This window comes from Ursus arctos, unplaced genomic scaffold, assembly GCF_023065955.2.
Source record: "Ursus arctos isolate Adak ecotype North America unplaced genomic scaffold, UrsArc2.0 scaffold_26, whole genome shotgun sequence".
NCBI classification, from domain to species: domain Eukaryota; kingdom Metazoa; phylum Chordata; class Mammalia; order Carnivora; family Ursidae; genus Ursus; species Ursus arctos.
This window is the reverse complement of record NW_026622941.1, coordinates 28,969,457-28,986,093: the sequence shown is the minus strand read 5'-3', so window position 1 is coordinate 28,986,093 and position 16,637 is coordinate 28,969,457. Positions and strand designations below refer to the sequence as shown.

At 41.2% G+C, this 16,637-nt stretch overlaps 1 protein-coding gene across 3 annotated transcripts in view; it reads right to left on the bottom strand.

Annotated features, from left to right (window-relative positions):
• FGD4 (FYVE, RhoGEF and PH domain containing 4) overlaps positions 1–16,637 on the bottom strand; it is a 200,026-nt gene that overhangs the window by 138,245 nt on the left and 45,144 nt on the right. The window contains exons 2-3 of one of the 3 annotated variants that reach the window (XM_057303253.1): positions 15,905–16,072; positions 13,426–13,521 (exon numbers count right to left, since the gene is read on the bottom strand). The exons of 1 other annotated variant lie outside the window; for it this stretch is intronic. In XM_057303253.1, the coding sequence (XP_057159236.1) occupies positions 13,426–13,521; positions 15,905–16,072 (264 nt within the window). The remainder of the gene's footprint in view (positions 1–13,425; positions 13,522–15,904; positions 16,073–16,637) is intronic. One more of the 3 variants, XM_026502132.4, reaches the window with a different exon arrangement.

Below are 16,637 nucleotides of genomic sequence, written 5' to 3'. Positions count from 1 at the left end.
AAATGCCACCAAAATAAAAAGCAATAGTCTAAACAGGTTTTGGAAGTCAAAGTGATCTGGGCTAACTAAAGTTAAAAATAAAGAATCACACAAACACAAGTATATTCATTTGGGGCAAACAAGCAGATTTTGCTGAAAGACTGGCTTCCCAACATTTACAAAGAAATAAAAGGGCACTACAGTTAATTCTGCAATTAAAACAGCACACAGAACACATTGGAAGTTTAAAGGATGGAGTACATACCTTCCCATTATAGGTAGCACTTCTTCCCTTTTTTGATTTTATTTTTTTCTATGTATCAAAGATGTGCGTTACATGTGAAATAACAGTGCAAGACGGGGGCTCTAAATTACATATTTGCAAAGGTCCGTTCCAAGTCCTATAGTATTTTATTAATTTTATTTTTGAAAAGTGATAGAAAATAATGCTTTTTGAATGCTGCTGCTTAGATATCTACAGAGGGCGGGTCAAGTGGAAAAAATTCTGTTGGATAGTAAATGTATGTAACTATTTGGACAATCTATGAAAGCTGCAGGGAAAAGTGAGATACAAGAAAATTTTGAAGAGATTAAAATTATTTAGCCCAGAAATGAGAATTCTGTGAAAATACCTGTAAGGCAATTAGGAAGTTATGTACCTACCCAAGGGAAATGAACAACTAAAAATATACACAAGAATACATTCTTAATAACTGGAGTTCAAAATAGTGACAACACAGTATGTTGCACAAACCCTGAAATAAGTAAGGTCCTATTCACGATGAGTATAACTGTGAAGTACAGCTGTGAAGGTAGGAGAGCACCAAGATGATTCAGAGACCATCAACATTCTGCAAGCAAAAAACCATGCCCAGGTTTCAAAGCTGACTGAGAAAGAAGAATCTGAAGACTGGAGACTAAGAAACAACAGTGACTATTTCCTGCCTACCTCTGTGTCTCCTAGAATGCTCTATCAGTTCACACACAATAATTGCTTGATGGGCTGATGAGTACCTAGGATATCCCAAAGCAAATGGAATTATCACTGGTGGAGAAACAGAGGAAGACAATTCTGAAAACCAAGAGCTTGAGCATCATTTTCTAAACTGTTGGTCGTGATTATCATGCCAGGGAAGTTGGACAGCTAGAAGGATTCTTCTACAGACTCAAATACATGTATCATGATCATCTTGTCCACACTATCCATAATCTCACTCCAGAATGGGTTACTGCATCAGACTGGACAAGGTGTGAGGAGAACAAAGAAGAAAAAAACAAACAGAAGAACCAAGGAGAGGGGGGGAAAAAAGAGGAAGTGCATTATTAGTCAGCTTGACAACTACTTAGATGTAGGAGAGTAAAAACTAGTAAGGGAAAGTAAGGGAAACTAGTGCTGCCCCAAACATTTTTACAAATGCTCAAATTAAAGAAAAAAATATTCAAGTTATTTTATGTTTAACAACAGCAGTACTATCACGATAACGTATAACCAAAACCAAAAGCATTCAAATGTTCGATTCCAAGCTAAAAATAGGAACTAAAGGTCAAAGATCTAACACCAGATTCTTTTAATTTTAAAGCTACAAGCTGTATTTAAACTCTCGAATCACTATTGTAATAAAGCACTGTTTTATTATTTTTTTAAAATAGAGGTCCAGTTTGCATAGAGAAAAATCTACTAACATAATTGCTTGACAAATTCGGGAGGCCATTTACTAGCCTATATGAGCAAACCTAATACATGATTCGGGTGAATAAACAAAATCAGAGGCCTCTTCTGCCAGCTGTTTTGTCCTCTTACCAATCGAAACAGCTGCGCACAAAAGTTCCAAATGGTAGAAAATCTTGGGACTCTTTCATGCCATTAGTCACTTCTGCCTTTACCACAATCATTTCTACAATGCACCCAGAATCTGCCTTTCATTGTTCCCAATTCCCGAACAGCATTTAGTCCCCATTATAAGAAGGAAAGTCTGTAGAAGGGGGTTATTTCTCTACCTTTGGTAATATATAAGGCAATCTTTACTAAAAATAACCAGTTCCGTTTTCAGACCATTAAAATCATTAAATGATTAAAATCATGAATGCATTCAGACATCCCTGTCACATTCAAATGTGGACAACAAAGGTGCTTAAGACTATATTCTGTTAATGAGGAATTTAAATTTAATTCTACCAAAAAAAAGTGACTTTTGTTTACCAGTGAAATGCAACATTTAAAATTTCCACAACAGATACTGAGAGGCTCTTTATATGTAAATGTTTCTTTTAACCTCCTCCCAGAGCTTGAACCTTTCTCCAACTAATAAACAATTACTAGTCATCAACTTATAACTTATGCCAAGTGCCTTTTCAGTACTACAAAAAACAAAACCAAAACCAAAACCCCAAAAACAAAACCCAAAAATATCTCTAACAGATTACAGTGGGTTAATGACAGCCACAAATTCTTTGCCACTATTCCCACACCAAGAGGTGGGATCTATTTCTCCTCCTCCTTGAATGACTATCCAACAGAAAACAGCAGAAATGACATTGCACCAGTTCTGAGCTAAATCTTTAAGAAGCCTGGCAATTTGTTTCCTTTTTGGAGTCCAGCTGCCATGTTATGAAAACATCCAAATAGCTACACGCATGAGAAAGGCCTACATGGAAGAGAAAGAAGGCCCAGCTGATGACTCCAGCTCTCCAGCTAAAATCACAGTGGACAGCCCCAAGCTGCCAGACCTGCAAGTGAGCTACCTGGAAAGAAATCTTACAGCCCTAATCAAGCCATCCCAGCAGACAGCACACACACCAGAAATGAGCCATCCTTACCAAACCCTGGCCAGATCCCAAAGTTGTGAGCAAGAAAATTGTTTGTTAAGATTTATTTATTTGACAGAGAGATCATAAGCAGGCAGAGAGAGAGGGGGAAGCAGGCTCCCTGCTGAGCACAGAGCCGGATGTGGGGCTTGATGCCAGGACCCTGGGATCATGACCTGAGCCAAAACCAGACGCTTAACCGACTGAACCACCCAGGCGCCCAGAAAATAGTTGTTGTCTTAAGCCACTAAATTTGGGGATGATTTGTTAGGTAGCAATAGACAACCAAAACAAAGGCATTTGGAACCAGAAGAGGGGCTGGAACAAAAACCTAAAATATATACAGGCTTTGGGTCCGGGTGGTGGGCAGAAGTTATAAGAATCTCGAGGAGACAGTTAATAAAAATCTGAAAAAGTAAAGAAATGTGACCGGTGGCTGAAGAAAGGGAACCTACATCACGTGCAGGCAGAATACTTGGCAAACCCAAAGCGTGCAGTAACATGGAAATGGAAAGGGCACCTAATGAACTCACAGATCTAAGGATAATTTCAGGAAGAAGGCTGAAAGTACCAAATGGTTCGTGTTAGCCACCTATGATACAATATGGGAGTAGTGAAATGAACTAAAAAAGGGGACAGTTTGGTTCCTTTTCGAGTAGAATTTAGAGGAAATAAAAAGGAGCCGGACTTGTTGGCTTCAAAAATAAGCCATTCCTCATTTCAGCATCTTAGCAAAAAGCAAGCTCAAAGTAAGACATGGCTCAAGGCAAATATCACATCCTGTAGTGGCAGTAAAATGTGGCCTCAAAACCTTTGTTGAGCCCTCAAAGATTTTAGGTGGTTGGTTCCTCACAGACTATGTTAGACCAGTAGTTCTAAAACTCCGTGTGCACCAAACTCAGCTGGGGTTGAGGGGGATGGTGTTAAAACCCAGACTGCTTCATCTGTTTGATTCAGTTTGATTCAGCAGGTCTGTATGGGGTCTGACCTGAGTTCCCAGGTGACACTAGCGCTGCTGGTACAGAGACCATACTGCAAATCACAGTGCTAGACCAAAGGCTTTGCAGGATTTTAAGTGTATCTTAAGAACCATCTCCACTAGACAGTAGAGTTTTTAAGAATTTTTTTTAAAGATTGTATTTATTTATTTGAGAGAGAGAGAGAGAGCGTACAAATGGGGGAGAGGGGGAGGGGCAGAGAGAGAGAAAAGCAGACTCCCCTCTGAGCAGCACCCAGGACCCCCAGATAATGAACTGAACCAAAGGCAGGCACTTAAACCAATTGAGCCACGCAGGTGCCCTGAGCTCGTAAGAATCTTAATGGTATTTTCACACAATGCCCTGACTTAAAGGCAGTTCAAGGTAGAGCCCTGTCTCAAAGAGATTTGTGGGAATGGTTTTAATCCAATGTTGTGAACCCTAAAGAAATCCATGGGAATACTCATAAAAACTCTAAAAACATATCAATGGAAAGACCATCAATCTGAACTAAAAAAACAAAGTTCAAAAAGAAAAATACTAGGGCCCTTATTCAGACAGGAAGAGGCTACAAACATAAGTCATTTCTTATGGAAAAGTAAGATTCAGAGGACACAAGTAAGAGGCTAGAGAGTAGAGACAAGAGCCACGAAGACCCACCCAGATTATAAACTAGTCCCAGGGAGTTTGGGTGGCTCAGTCAGTTGAGCATCCGACTCTTGATTTCAGCTCAGGTAATAATCTTGGGGTTGTGAGACTGAACCCTGCATCAGGCATTGTGCTGGGTGTGGAGCCTGCTTGGGATTCTCTCTCCCTCTGCTCCTCCCCACCCCCCTAAAAAAACCCAAAAAACAAAAGCAAAAAAACTAGTTCCTGAACAAGTAACTATTGACATTTACCTAGCTGGATTTTAGACTGTTGTGGACCAGGGATTACTAGGTGTCTCCTACTTCTCCCTTACATTTTTTAAAAAAATGAGTTCTATTGTGCTATAAGTCACATACCATACAATTTACCCGGTTTGCAACTCAGAGGTTTTCAGTATATTCACAGATACAATCAGATAGCTTTAAAACATTTCCATCACCTCAAAAACAAACCTATACCCTTAGTTATCATCCCCATACTCCTATGCCACTAAGAAGCTGCTAAACTACTTTGTAGATTTACCTATTAAGGACATTTCATACAAACAGAGTCATACAATATGTGCTCTCTGTGACTAGCTTCTTGTGCCTAGCATATTTTCAAGGCTTATCCATGTTGCGGTATATATTAGTACTTCATTCCACTGCACAGATATACTAGATTTTATGTTTCTATTTATCAGTTGATAGATACTTGAGTTGGTTCCACCTTTTGGCTATTGTAATGTTGCTATGTTGTATTCATGTACAAGTTTTGGGTGGGCATATTTTTTCCTTTGTCTTACGTATACACTTAAGAAAGGTATTGCCAGGTCAAATGGTAACTCTATGTTTAACCTTTTATGGAACTGTTTCCAAAGTGATGGCACCGTTTTACATTCCCACCAGCAGTATATCAGTGTTGTGACTTCTCCACAGCCTCTGATACCTTTTTGAAGGAGGCTGTCTATTGCAATTTTCCTGTCCCTGCCTTGCCATTGTATGTTGGGTGGGGGGAGGACAGCAAATAATTTGTGCCTTTAGTTCACAGGTATTTGGTTTGAGATTAGCCATACCCAAAGGGCCTCATCTGCACCTGGACCTGATTAAACGAGCTCCTGGACTCAAGCTAACATAGCAACGGAGTGAGGCTTGTGGGGCTCTTGTGTGTGGGCGAGTGGAGTCTGCATGTGTGAGCGGCCAGCGAGCACACTGTGCTAAGTGGTCATTCTGGTGATCACCTCCAATGAACCACACTTGTGGGTATTCACGTCCTTGTATAGTCCCTTCCCACAGGGACGCTGGGCCAGGCCTATTACTGCCTAAACCCTTTGAATATGGCAGGAATGATGCAGTGCCAGTTCTGGGCCTAGCCCTTTACTGGCTGGGCAACATCTACCTCTTCATTTTGGAACCCAGACACCACAACGGTACCTAAGCAGCCACTGAGTCCCAGCTCCCAAGCAAGCCTCAGAGGACCACAGCCATCCCAGCATCCAGCTGACACCACATAGAACAGAACCTCCTGGTCGAATCACTGAATCAGGAGATAAGTTGCTGTTTTAGACTATCAGGTTTTGGGGTGGTTTATTACACGGCCATAAATAACCCGGACAGGTTGCTTTTAGTGGTATCAGTGGTATCAGAAGCTTCGCTTCTCTCTAGTCACACTAGGCTCCTTAATTGTGAAGAACTGCAATGTGCGGTAAACTTCTGTTCCCTCTAAAAATTTAACTTATTGTACCCAGGATCAATTCAACAATCATTTGAGCAAAAGGAATATACCTTCTAGGTCTCAGAAGACTTTTCATGGAGTCTGTGTTAGAGTCCAAGTCACTAAGAGTGACAAAAACTTGAAAGTTTCCATTTTCGGTAGAAAGCAATGAGCAGCTACACAAGGCATGACAGAGGCCCGGCTGGGGATGGGAATCTCAGCATTAGCGGACGTCTCTTGGTGCCCAGGGAGGCACACCAGGAGCACAGACAAACCTGAGGAAAGGCCCTGCGTATCAGACGCATTCACCACGGGAATTCAAAAGAGAGGCAGGGGACACACAGATACCAAGCAGTCTGTGGTGACAGCCAGGGAATCCTCCAGACACAGGGTTAAGATAGCAGGGCTTCTGAAGCCCGTTGTTATGGCAACGGGCGAAGACTTTTTTTTTTTTTAAACGTTGGTAACACCAGTAAGAATTTCTCAACTCTGCTTTCTCTAATGCTGACACAGCTGCTGTCCTTCTGCTTAGCTCCTCTAGATTTAAAAGGGTGGCTGCCCCAGTCACCCCTGTCTTTCAGCTTATCTTAGGGATGGTCCTGATGGCATGCAAGGATCTCGGAGGCTTTCTGCATCTCGAGAATACAGACAATATAAATCCCTCATAATACAGAATTATTCTAACTTTCACAGGCTAATGCTTAGAAAAGGTCCAGACACATAGTCAACTCTCAATATATCACACTATCAAAATATTTCATGTGGTAACTTCATTCAATTGTAAGTGCATCTGCCCTAAAAACAATGATCTTCAAGGAAAAAAAAATAACTGTATCGACTCACAAGTCTATTAATAGAGAACAGGTTTAAACAAACTATAGTACAGTGAAATACTATGCTAACTTGAATAATAAAAGGAAGAGGACTTTGAAAAATTTGATGTGGAAAATTTCCAAAACATATCAATGAAAAACCAAGTTGAAAGAACGTATAATCCCATTTTTAAAATAAGTCTATACTGCTTATATATGCACAGAGAAAAATCTGGTAGAAACCACCAGACTAACTAGACACCACAATTTGGGTGAGAATTTCACTTTCTACAGAATATATTACTATAATATTTGGTTTTTTAATAGTAAGCACATGACTCTTATCATCAGAAAAACATGAATAGAAAGGCACACAGAGCCTTCTTAAAAACCAGCACTCTTTTACCTGAATCTATTCACGTGGTCTTCAGCATTCACTCCTCTTTAGCACTCAGAGTGGCTCATGTCTGTTTTTAGAACAGTATCAGGAGCTGCTCTATGACCTATTTCCTGTATGGGGCAGCTATTTTTAATTAATGAACATTTCGTTGTAAGAGTTCACTGGAAAATAAAACCACCACCATTTCTGCAAGTCAAACGAAAGAAAGGCTTACTCTCTAGAGTAAAATGGAAGATTTCAATTATAAAAACATACTCTAAAAGGTATTAGATGGTACATAATATTGAGTATTAAGCACTTCATTTCCATTGTGATACTAAGATTCATCTCATTTAAAAATTTCTCAAGGGAATCTAAAACTTTTATTTACTTCATTTCTCCTAAGGAAAAAAAAAATAATACAGCATTCTTCATTTCACCGGCACTCAAATGTGAGCTGTAGAGAACATCAGAAGTGAGAGAAAAAAGAGAATGAATACAGAAAGAGACTAAAGCTCTCCAAACATTTACTGAGCAAGTAGGTGCAAAGCACTGTTCTACACTAACGAGAAGAATTAAAACTGTGGTTGCTCTATCTGTAAGTGTGTTAGCAGCAAAATCACCCCTTCCTCATCATGAGATTCTCCCAAGGTTTATGAGACAACATCGCCCAGAAGACAGCTGCTATGTAAACAAGGTGTTTTTCTCTATGCAGTTCTTCAACCCGTGGCCTCGCAGCACCACTAAGGAGTCCTCTCAGGGAGCCAGCAGCAGGGCCAGCAGGTAAGAATGACGTAGCAGAACCAGAGTTCCAAAGGCCCCACCGAGCCACTCCTCCCCAGAATGAAGACAGGATTTTCCTGCAGATCTAAGAGAAGGTTTTACGATGCAGGCCCCGACACACACACTGTGTATGGTGATGTGCAGTCCGGTCACAAAAACAAGGGTTTATTGTTCTCCTGCCAAACTGTACTCCTCGTGACAGGTGGCGATACACCCATTTACACTTAACTCTACCCACACCCTCTCCACTCACCACTTCCTTAAATTCCTTGCATTTGTAAACTAGGACACAATTTTTTAAAAAGATCTTATTTATTTGACAACCAGAGACAGAGAGCTCACAAGCAGGGGGAACAGCAGAGGGACAGGGAGAAGCAGGCTCCCCGTTAAGCAGAGAGCCTGACATGGGGCTCAATCCCAGGACCCTGGGATCATGACCCGAGCCAAAGGTAGATGCTTAACTGACTGAACCACCCAGGCACCCCTATCACACAATTTTAAAAGTACCTTCCTACCTGTTAATTTGATTCAAACAGGTTATAGAATTTCTACCTAATACACTGAACAAAAAGTGCTGGCATTTAAGAGATGTTCTGAGGATGAGGTGGTAAGGGCCCTAATGTCCTACGAAGGCCTTGCCTATCGCACACTCCACAGACGGGAGAGTGTTTTTGGATAAGATTAACATCTAAATCAGTGAATTCTGAGTAAACAGATTGCCCTCCATAGGTAGGCCTCATCCAATCAGCTGACAGCCGGATAGAAAAACAACAACAAAAAACTCAGCCTTCCCAAGAGAGAAGTTTCCAGCAGACTGTCTTCAGACGTCATCTACACCACTGCTTCTCCCGGGTCTTAAGCCTGCTGATTTGGACTTGCCAGACTCCATAAACACATGAGCCAATTCCTTATGATACATGTGCACACATACACATGCCCACACACCCCACTGGTTTTGTTTCTCTGGAAAATCCTAAATACGGGGATCCCCTTTGGGACATCATAGCCTGGCTACCGGCAGTTTAATATCTAGATAGGAAGAGTCATTCCATGAGGGGAAAATGGCTTCTCCTGACCAGAACATGCCTAACCCTCTTCCAATCCTGGTGCTCTCCAGCAAATCGTGCTGTTTAGGAATACACGAACATGCCTGGAATATGGATACAGCTAGCCATACCTTATGACCCCTTGCTTACTAGATTCCTAAGAAGAGAAAGAGTCCTGAAGGCAGCTTATACTCTGCTCAAAGCTTCAAAACACAAATATAAAAAAATCACATAATTAGATAAATTGGCCTCAGCAATGACCTGCTGAGGCCACGTGGAAATGAATGGAAAACGGGAAGTAGAGACAACAGACACGGGTAGAAAGTACACTGATCTTGGTTTTGGAACACCACACACATTTTTCTCCATTACAAATGACTGAATTATTCATGCTTGCCTCAAAATACCTCAGTATTACCAAATATCAACCTAAATAGTTACGGAACTTCTCTACCCAGTTCTCACTCCCTCCACCAACATTTGCCTGCTTAAGCAAATGACCCACTGTAAACATACCACCTGTGGTTATGCTTCACTCTAACTTCCCCCACTACCGTCAGCCTTCTCTCGTCTTGCTGCTGTCTAATGTGGCCTGCCCCCACTGAGCAGCGGCACCCACAGGGCACCCCTGTACATCCATTCTCTGACCACTGAAACCGCTACTTCTCCTCTCTTCTTACGGATCCTCCCAACTCATCTTCCCATGAAAGTGGTACCTGCAGCCTTCCCTGACAGTTTCCATGTTGGAAGAAAAGTAACCAACATTTTTAAGTATTTCTTGCATGTAAACTTCTTAAACCTATACTTTCTAGCACTTTCTACTGTCTTTACCTCCTCATCGCCTCTCGTTTCCGTAGTCTATCCTGCTCTAGGACCACTATACCACTCTAGTTTTTAATCCTGATCATAAATTGAAGTTGTAGGCAGAATAGATACTATACACAATTTAGAGATGAGGACAAAAAGGTAAAAAAGAGATGAAATGACTTGTACAAGTTCAGACTCTAAATTAATAAAACTACAAATTAGGACCCATTTTTCTATTAACTTAGTTTAATTTCTTTTACACAAGGAGGCTATATAACACTTACCCAAAGCATTAGATCTCAAGTCAGATTATACCTGCCCTACCACTTATTACAATATGACCCTCAATTAAATTTATGAAGCTATTAGTTTATTAGCCTTGGTTTCCTCATGTGTTAAAACCAGAATAGTATTGACCTTCACTTGGGTTTTGAGGAAATTTCATAAGATAAAATGGGTAAAACCTCTGACACAGCCTGACACATAGGAAACTACTAATAAACTTTATCCATTCTTATTGTTTTATAACTGAATCAGCCTTTCAATGGTTATGATATATACGCCCTACTCACACTTATCCTTTTTCTTAGATCTTTTATAGAATCATGAATTTCAGCTAAAAGAGCCCAAGTACATTTAAAAACCACTGATAAACCCAGTGTTTATTTACATTACACGCTTTATTGGGTCACATGCATGTAAGTGCTTAGCAAAAGCTTTAAAAGAAAGTTGGGGTGGGGGCACCTGGGTGGCTCAGTTGGTTAAGTGTCTGACTCTTGATCCCAGCTCAAGTCTTGATCTCAGGGTTGTGAGTTCATAGCCTTACGCTGGGCTCCACACCAGGCATGGAACCTACTTAAAAAAAAAAAAAGCTGGGACAGAAAGGAAAAATCACAACTCCAATAACATTTCTACCTGTTGAGTTGGCTGCTTATTGGCTATGTGGAATAGTAGTGCAGAACTTGATTTTTCTGTCATGGGGTCACTTCATAGAACATTGACCAAATACAGTCTTAATACAGCTACATTCTAAACTTAAATGGAAGTACATTGCGGGGTGCTCTTCCTCTGCCATTTTAGACCTTGGGCCTTTACCCAAAACATTCAATTACTCTGCCCACATGGCTTAGTGCTTCTCCAAAGAACTCGGCAGGTGGTCAGAAGATCCGAGTTCTCATTTAAATTCTCACATAACCTTTCCAGATCTCAATATTGCCAACGATGATACTACTGGCCTCCTTACTGTACAGGTTTTTCAGCACAAAAACAGTCAAGACAAACCATAAAACACAGGCACAGGCTTCCCAGTTTGCTGCACAGAGGGAAATAATCGCCTGTGGGGCCGGTATCAATGTTCCTCCCAGTGAAGGCATCTTAAATATCTGAAGTACAAAGTCTTCAAGTACAACGTAAGAATGGGTTACTTGCCTTTAAACAATGATAGATGAGGGATACTTTCTTGTGCTATGTTAACTTGTTTCCCAAAGAATTAGCATTTTAATTTGTATTTAATCCACAAAATACTTTTGACACTGACATTTCCAATTTCTTATTATAGGTTTTGGTATCAAGATTTTTAGTAATAAGGCAGACCCGGGTTGACGCTTTACCAGCATCTCCTCTACTAGTTATGAGACTTCGAGGAAGCTAACTAACCTTGCAGATCCCTGGGTTTTGTTTGGTTTTTGGTACTGGTAGTCACATTGAACAAAGAAGACAATTTCATATTTTCTCTCACGGGATTATGAGGAGCAAATGAGGCCACACCCACCACGTTATGAACCAGGGAGCACCAGTCAACACCGCTGCCTACTCCATCAGCGGCTGACGTGCACTCTGTTTCCGTCACACCTGAATTTCCAAAGCTTTCTCAAGTGGATTTGCTAGGTGATGGGAGTTAACACAAGCCTGCTGATTCAAGAACTGCAAGAAATACGTTTAAAACCTACCCACAGAAGAAATACAGGGTGAGTAAAAGTTTTAGCAAGACTGTTAGCTGTGATTCACAGTACCTATATTGCATTTTCTTTCTGTTCTCACTGCCTTGAATCATAGCTCTGGAATGAGTACGTGTAGGGAGAGCTGATAAAAATGACAAAGCCCCATTTGAACCTCCAAGGTCTACGACCCAAACTTGCATGTTTCAAGCTCCTCTTCTGTAGGAGTGCTGACAATACCGACTCCATCTTGGGCCTCCATCTTGTTCGTGTTTGCTCAATTACCTCTCTTGGGGCTACTTGTCCTGGGTTCCTTGGAGATTAATATACATACCTTAGAGATGTCTGCCAAGACTGGGAAGGATTGTTTTGGTCTCCCAAGAATCTGTTAGAAATAACAGTCTTCCTTCTTTCCTGAAGCACAGGTGGTGCCACAAGATCTAATTAAAGGGTAGCTGTCAGCTGGGTGCATTCGAGCCCTTTGAGGTGGATGTGAACCCTTGGGACTCACTACAGTGCCCTTCCGCGTGTCCCGTCGCTCTATAAAATCTGTGGACTAGGGTCTGGACTTTGTGAGAACAGCTGTGCAGCTGCCATAGGTCTTCCTCAGCCCGATCCCCCCCGTCAGTCAGTGACCCTGAATAAGACTCCGTGTAAACTCTATGGAGCGGCTTGCTTCATTTTCTGGTCTCAAAGTGTCTTCTCAGTTTGGGGGACACTTTACTGTCCCTTCCCCACCTTCTAAAAACATTCTCATTTTTAATCTGGCCCTGGATATTGCCAATCCGCCAAAAAAGAATGTTTTCTTACCATCTTTTTCTCTAAGGCATAAGATTTTTCAAACAGTGGTCTCATTCTATTAGCGGGTCTGACAGAAAATGCAGTTCTGTACGCACACAGAAAGGATAAGTTTTATTCCAGATGCACACATGCGTGTACACCATAGTGTTATACTGGGTTGTGGTTCATAAGTTTGAAAACCACTATTCAAAAGCACAGTTCCTGACTGCTCTCCTTTGGAAACTAAGTAACTGATGGTAACACTACGTTTTAAAAGGTCATTGCTATCACAAAAGACAGTTTAAAAGGCCAGACTGTTAAGAAGAAACTTCTCCCTCCTACTTTAGCATGTTGGTCCAACTGATCACTAATAGGTCCAAATAACTGATATATCTTCAAGTCAAGAGACAGATATGAAAAGAAACATTAGGGAGAGGGCAGGTACAGAGGAAAAAACATTCATTAATTCCAGGTATGGTGTTAGATTACGCACAAGGCACATACTTAGACTTCCCCCTTACATCCTCCCAATCCTGTAAGTATCATGAGGCGGTAGCTACACTTCATAGTTCCGCATTTTAGGTGGTCCTAATGAAGGTCATTTTCGTATAGTCGCAGGACTGACAAGTTTGGTCATGACCACCCATGGACCAGCAGTGCCTGGTTCGGGCAGGATAGGGCCTACCTTCAGGATTATGGATAACCAGAAGGTACAATTTAGAACATCCTCCTGTCTCTAGCTTTTTCTGTGAATAGACAGCACTTATAACAATAGCTTACTTGGCACAGAACTGGAACTCGGTGAGCAGGAACAGCCAGTGACTTGCTGTAAGATCTTGGGAAAGTTGACTTCTCCACGGACCTCTATTTGGGTATCTACAAAGTAAGTATAACAGTGTCTTAACTCCCTGATCACAGAACTTTGCAAGTTTTTGACAGCTAAGATTTTATGATTTGTGCCTTTAAGAGGACACAGTCTAAGTCATAAATGCCATCACCAGAAACTTTATCAGAATTAAAATAAGGACAGAATTAAAATAAGTAGCAGAGACATAAACTTCAGGGCACAAATTCTTTCCCTTGAGACATCCTGACTGGCTGCGCGGCCCTCTCCCACCCTCGCAGGTAGGGCTGACCTGGCTTCCTAACCTTACAGGTCTGTCTAGGACTCTTGCCTGTCCTGCCACCTAGTGGCACCAAGGATTCACATGACCAGAGCAAAAGACTCCTTGTGTTCAAGAGCCCTTCCCTCAGCCAATCAAGTTTTTTCCTCAGTCCCCTGCTGACACCAAGCCTTTCCCCTTGGCCCCTAGCCTTCGGAGCTCACAAAGCCTGTCTTCATTAGGACAAACGTCACTTCCAGAGGAGCCATCAATTGAGAAGCCACTGTATTTGCTACCATTTGTTTAAATGGTAAAACATACAGATGGGATTTGAGAGACTTAAAGACCCATACAAGTAGAAAATGATCTCTACTCAGAAATTATCCATCTGTTAGATTCAAGTGCTGTGCTACACAACTCTGGGTTCCCGAAGGGTCATTCACAAGCTAGCCTATATGAATGGCACCGCACAGACCATTCACATATGACCAAGGGCCCTCATGAGACTCACCACTACTAAATACATCAAAGCTTGCTAACCAAAACTTAGCACAACTCCCTCTTACTTCTCTCTTTGCATCAGGAGCCACCTGGCCTATATGCAAAGCTAAGCTCCAGAAACACACACTTATTAAAAAAAAAAAAATCTTCAAACCAACCCTTCCTTAATAGCCCTTATTATTACGGGGTCAAATGGCCTCTAGCTCTCTACAGCTCTTGTCAGCTCCCACTTACACTCAAAACAGAAAAACTCTCTGTGGGGGGTGGGCAAGTAGGTGAAGGGGATTAGGAGGTACCAACTTCCAGTTATAAAATAAGTCATGGGGATGAAAAGTACAGCACAGGAAATATAGTCAACAATATTGTAATAATGTTGTATGGTGACAGATGGTAACTACAATTACGGCGAGCATGGAGTAATATACAGAGTTGTCGAATCACTACGTCATATACCTGAAACTAATATAACATTGTGTGCCAACTGTACTTCAGTAACAGGAGTTAAAAAGAAAAGTCTCTGTCTATGGACTATGAGAAACAAACTGAGGGCCTCAGAGGGGAGGGGGGTGGGGGAATGGGATAGGCTGGTGATGGGTAGTAAGGAGGGCACGTATTGCATGGTGCACTGGGTGTTATACACAACTAATGAATCATCGAGCCTTACATCGGAAACCGGGGAAGTACTGTATGGTGACTAACATAATATAATAAAAAATCATTAAAAAAAAAAAAAAGAAAAGAAAAGAAAAGAAAGTCTCTGTGAATCGTCCCCTCACGCTGAGCCCAAAAGGGATAAAGCAGCACAAGGCTATGTAGCACATTTCCTTTCTTTTAATCAAGTTGCCCCTTCCCCCAAAAGGGGGAAACAGCAGCTAATTCCCTTGGTGTCTTTTTTTTTTTTTAATTGTTTCAGTGAAAGGTAGAAAAGTTCAGAAAAAGAGAAAGGAGAATCTACATTTATTAAGAACCTACCATGTGACAGACACCACGCTAAGACTTTTTCTATATAGGTTATCTTTCTCAAGAAAAATTAATGCAATGGGACCATAGTCAGAAATCAATCCCACTTTGTCAGTTACTGGGGGTACAACCTTGAAAACACATTTAAATTCTCTGAAGCCTAGTCTCCTCCCATGTAAAATGGAAATAACACATTCCATAATGGGTACTACACAGCTACGCGGCCGTGCGGGTGTGTTGGTTATATTCTCTCCCTTATCGCGGCCCTGGTTACACTTTCTTGAAACAATGGGAGGCATGGGGCGGGGGGCGGGGGCAGAGCAGCTTAGCTAAGGATCTAAGTAGAGTCCCAAACATTTCTGCACTTACAAACTGCCTCCAGCTTTTAAAAAATACTTGCAAACCTATCTAGATGAAAATTAAGTTTCATTTGAAATACAAGCATACAGTGGCGTCCTCATAAATGAAAAAGAAATATGCAGAAAAAGAAGTAATGCATTATCATATTTGACAATTATCAAAAAAGGCAAACCATGGAGTAAGCTGTGAAGGCATTTAAAGCCTTTATGGAGAATGGAAAAATAATTTTTCTACCAACGTTCCTAGGACAGATATGCAGTGTTTACTTGTTATTAACCACCTGACATTATGCAGAAACCAAACCAAATCCATAACAAAAAGGTCATAGTTAAAACCTTTAGGGGCGCCTGGGTGGCACAGCGGTTGAGCGTCTGCCTTCGGCTCAGGGCGTGATCTTGGCGTTGTGGGATCGAGCCCCATATCAGGCTTCTCCACTGGGAGCCTGCTTCTTCCTCTCCCACTCCCCCTGCTTGTGTTCCCTCTCTCGCTGGCTGTCTCTATCTCTGTCGAATAAATAAATAAAAATCTTTCAAAAAAAAAAAACAAACCTTTAAAAAGACAAAGATAATAATAGTCACAGGGCAGAGGGCATAAACTGGGAACAAGCAGATACTCCCATTTAAAAAATACACAACATTCTTGAAATTCCCCCAGGAAGGCTTCTGTTTGCTTTACAGCATCTCTCAGGGTTCTGTGCAAATATGTGGACTCAAATTCCACTTCTGCTAGTTGTATAAATTCACAGTAAATAAATAAAGTACCTGGCAAAAAGACACCAAAAGAACTGGAGAAACAGATGAATCAAGGAAAATATTACTACTAAACTCATCAAATAAAAGCCTCTTAAGCTCTGAGGCATTTTTCTTCACCTTGTTAGCTGCTAAGACTGAAGAAATCACTTGAAAACTTTTATTACAAGCCTGGAGATACATTAAGGAGCCATGAAAACCTTCATCTAACAAGGGCTTAATTAAGTGTATCAGTAAATTGTATATTTACATCAGTTTTAGTTGCTTGAATAGTGCTTATGTTTTTTCCCCCATATGTGCCTGGCACATATGACTTTCC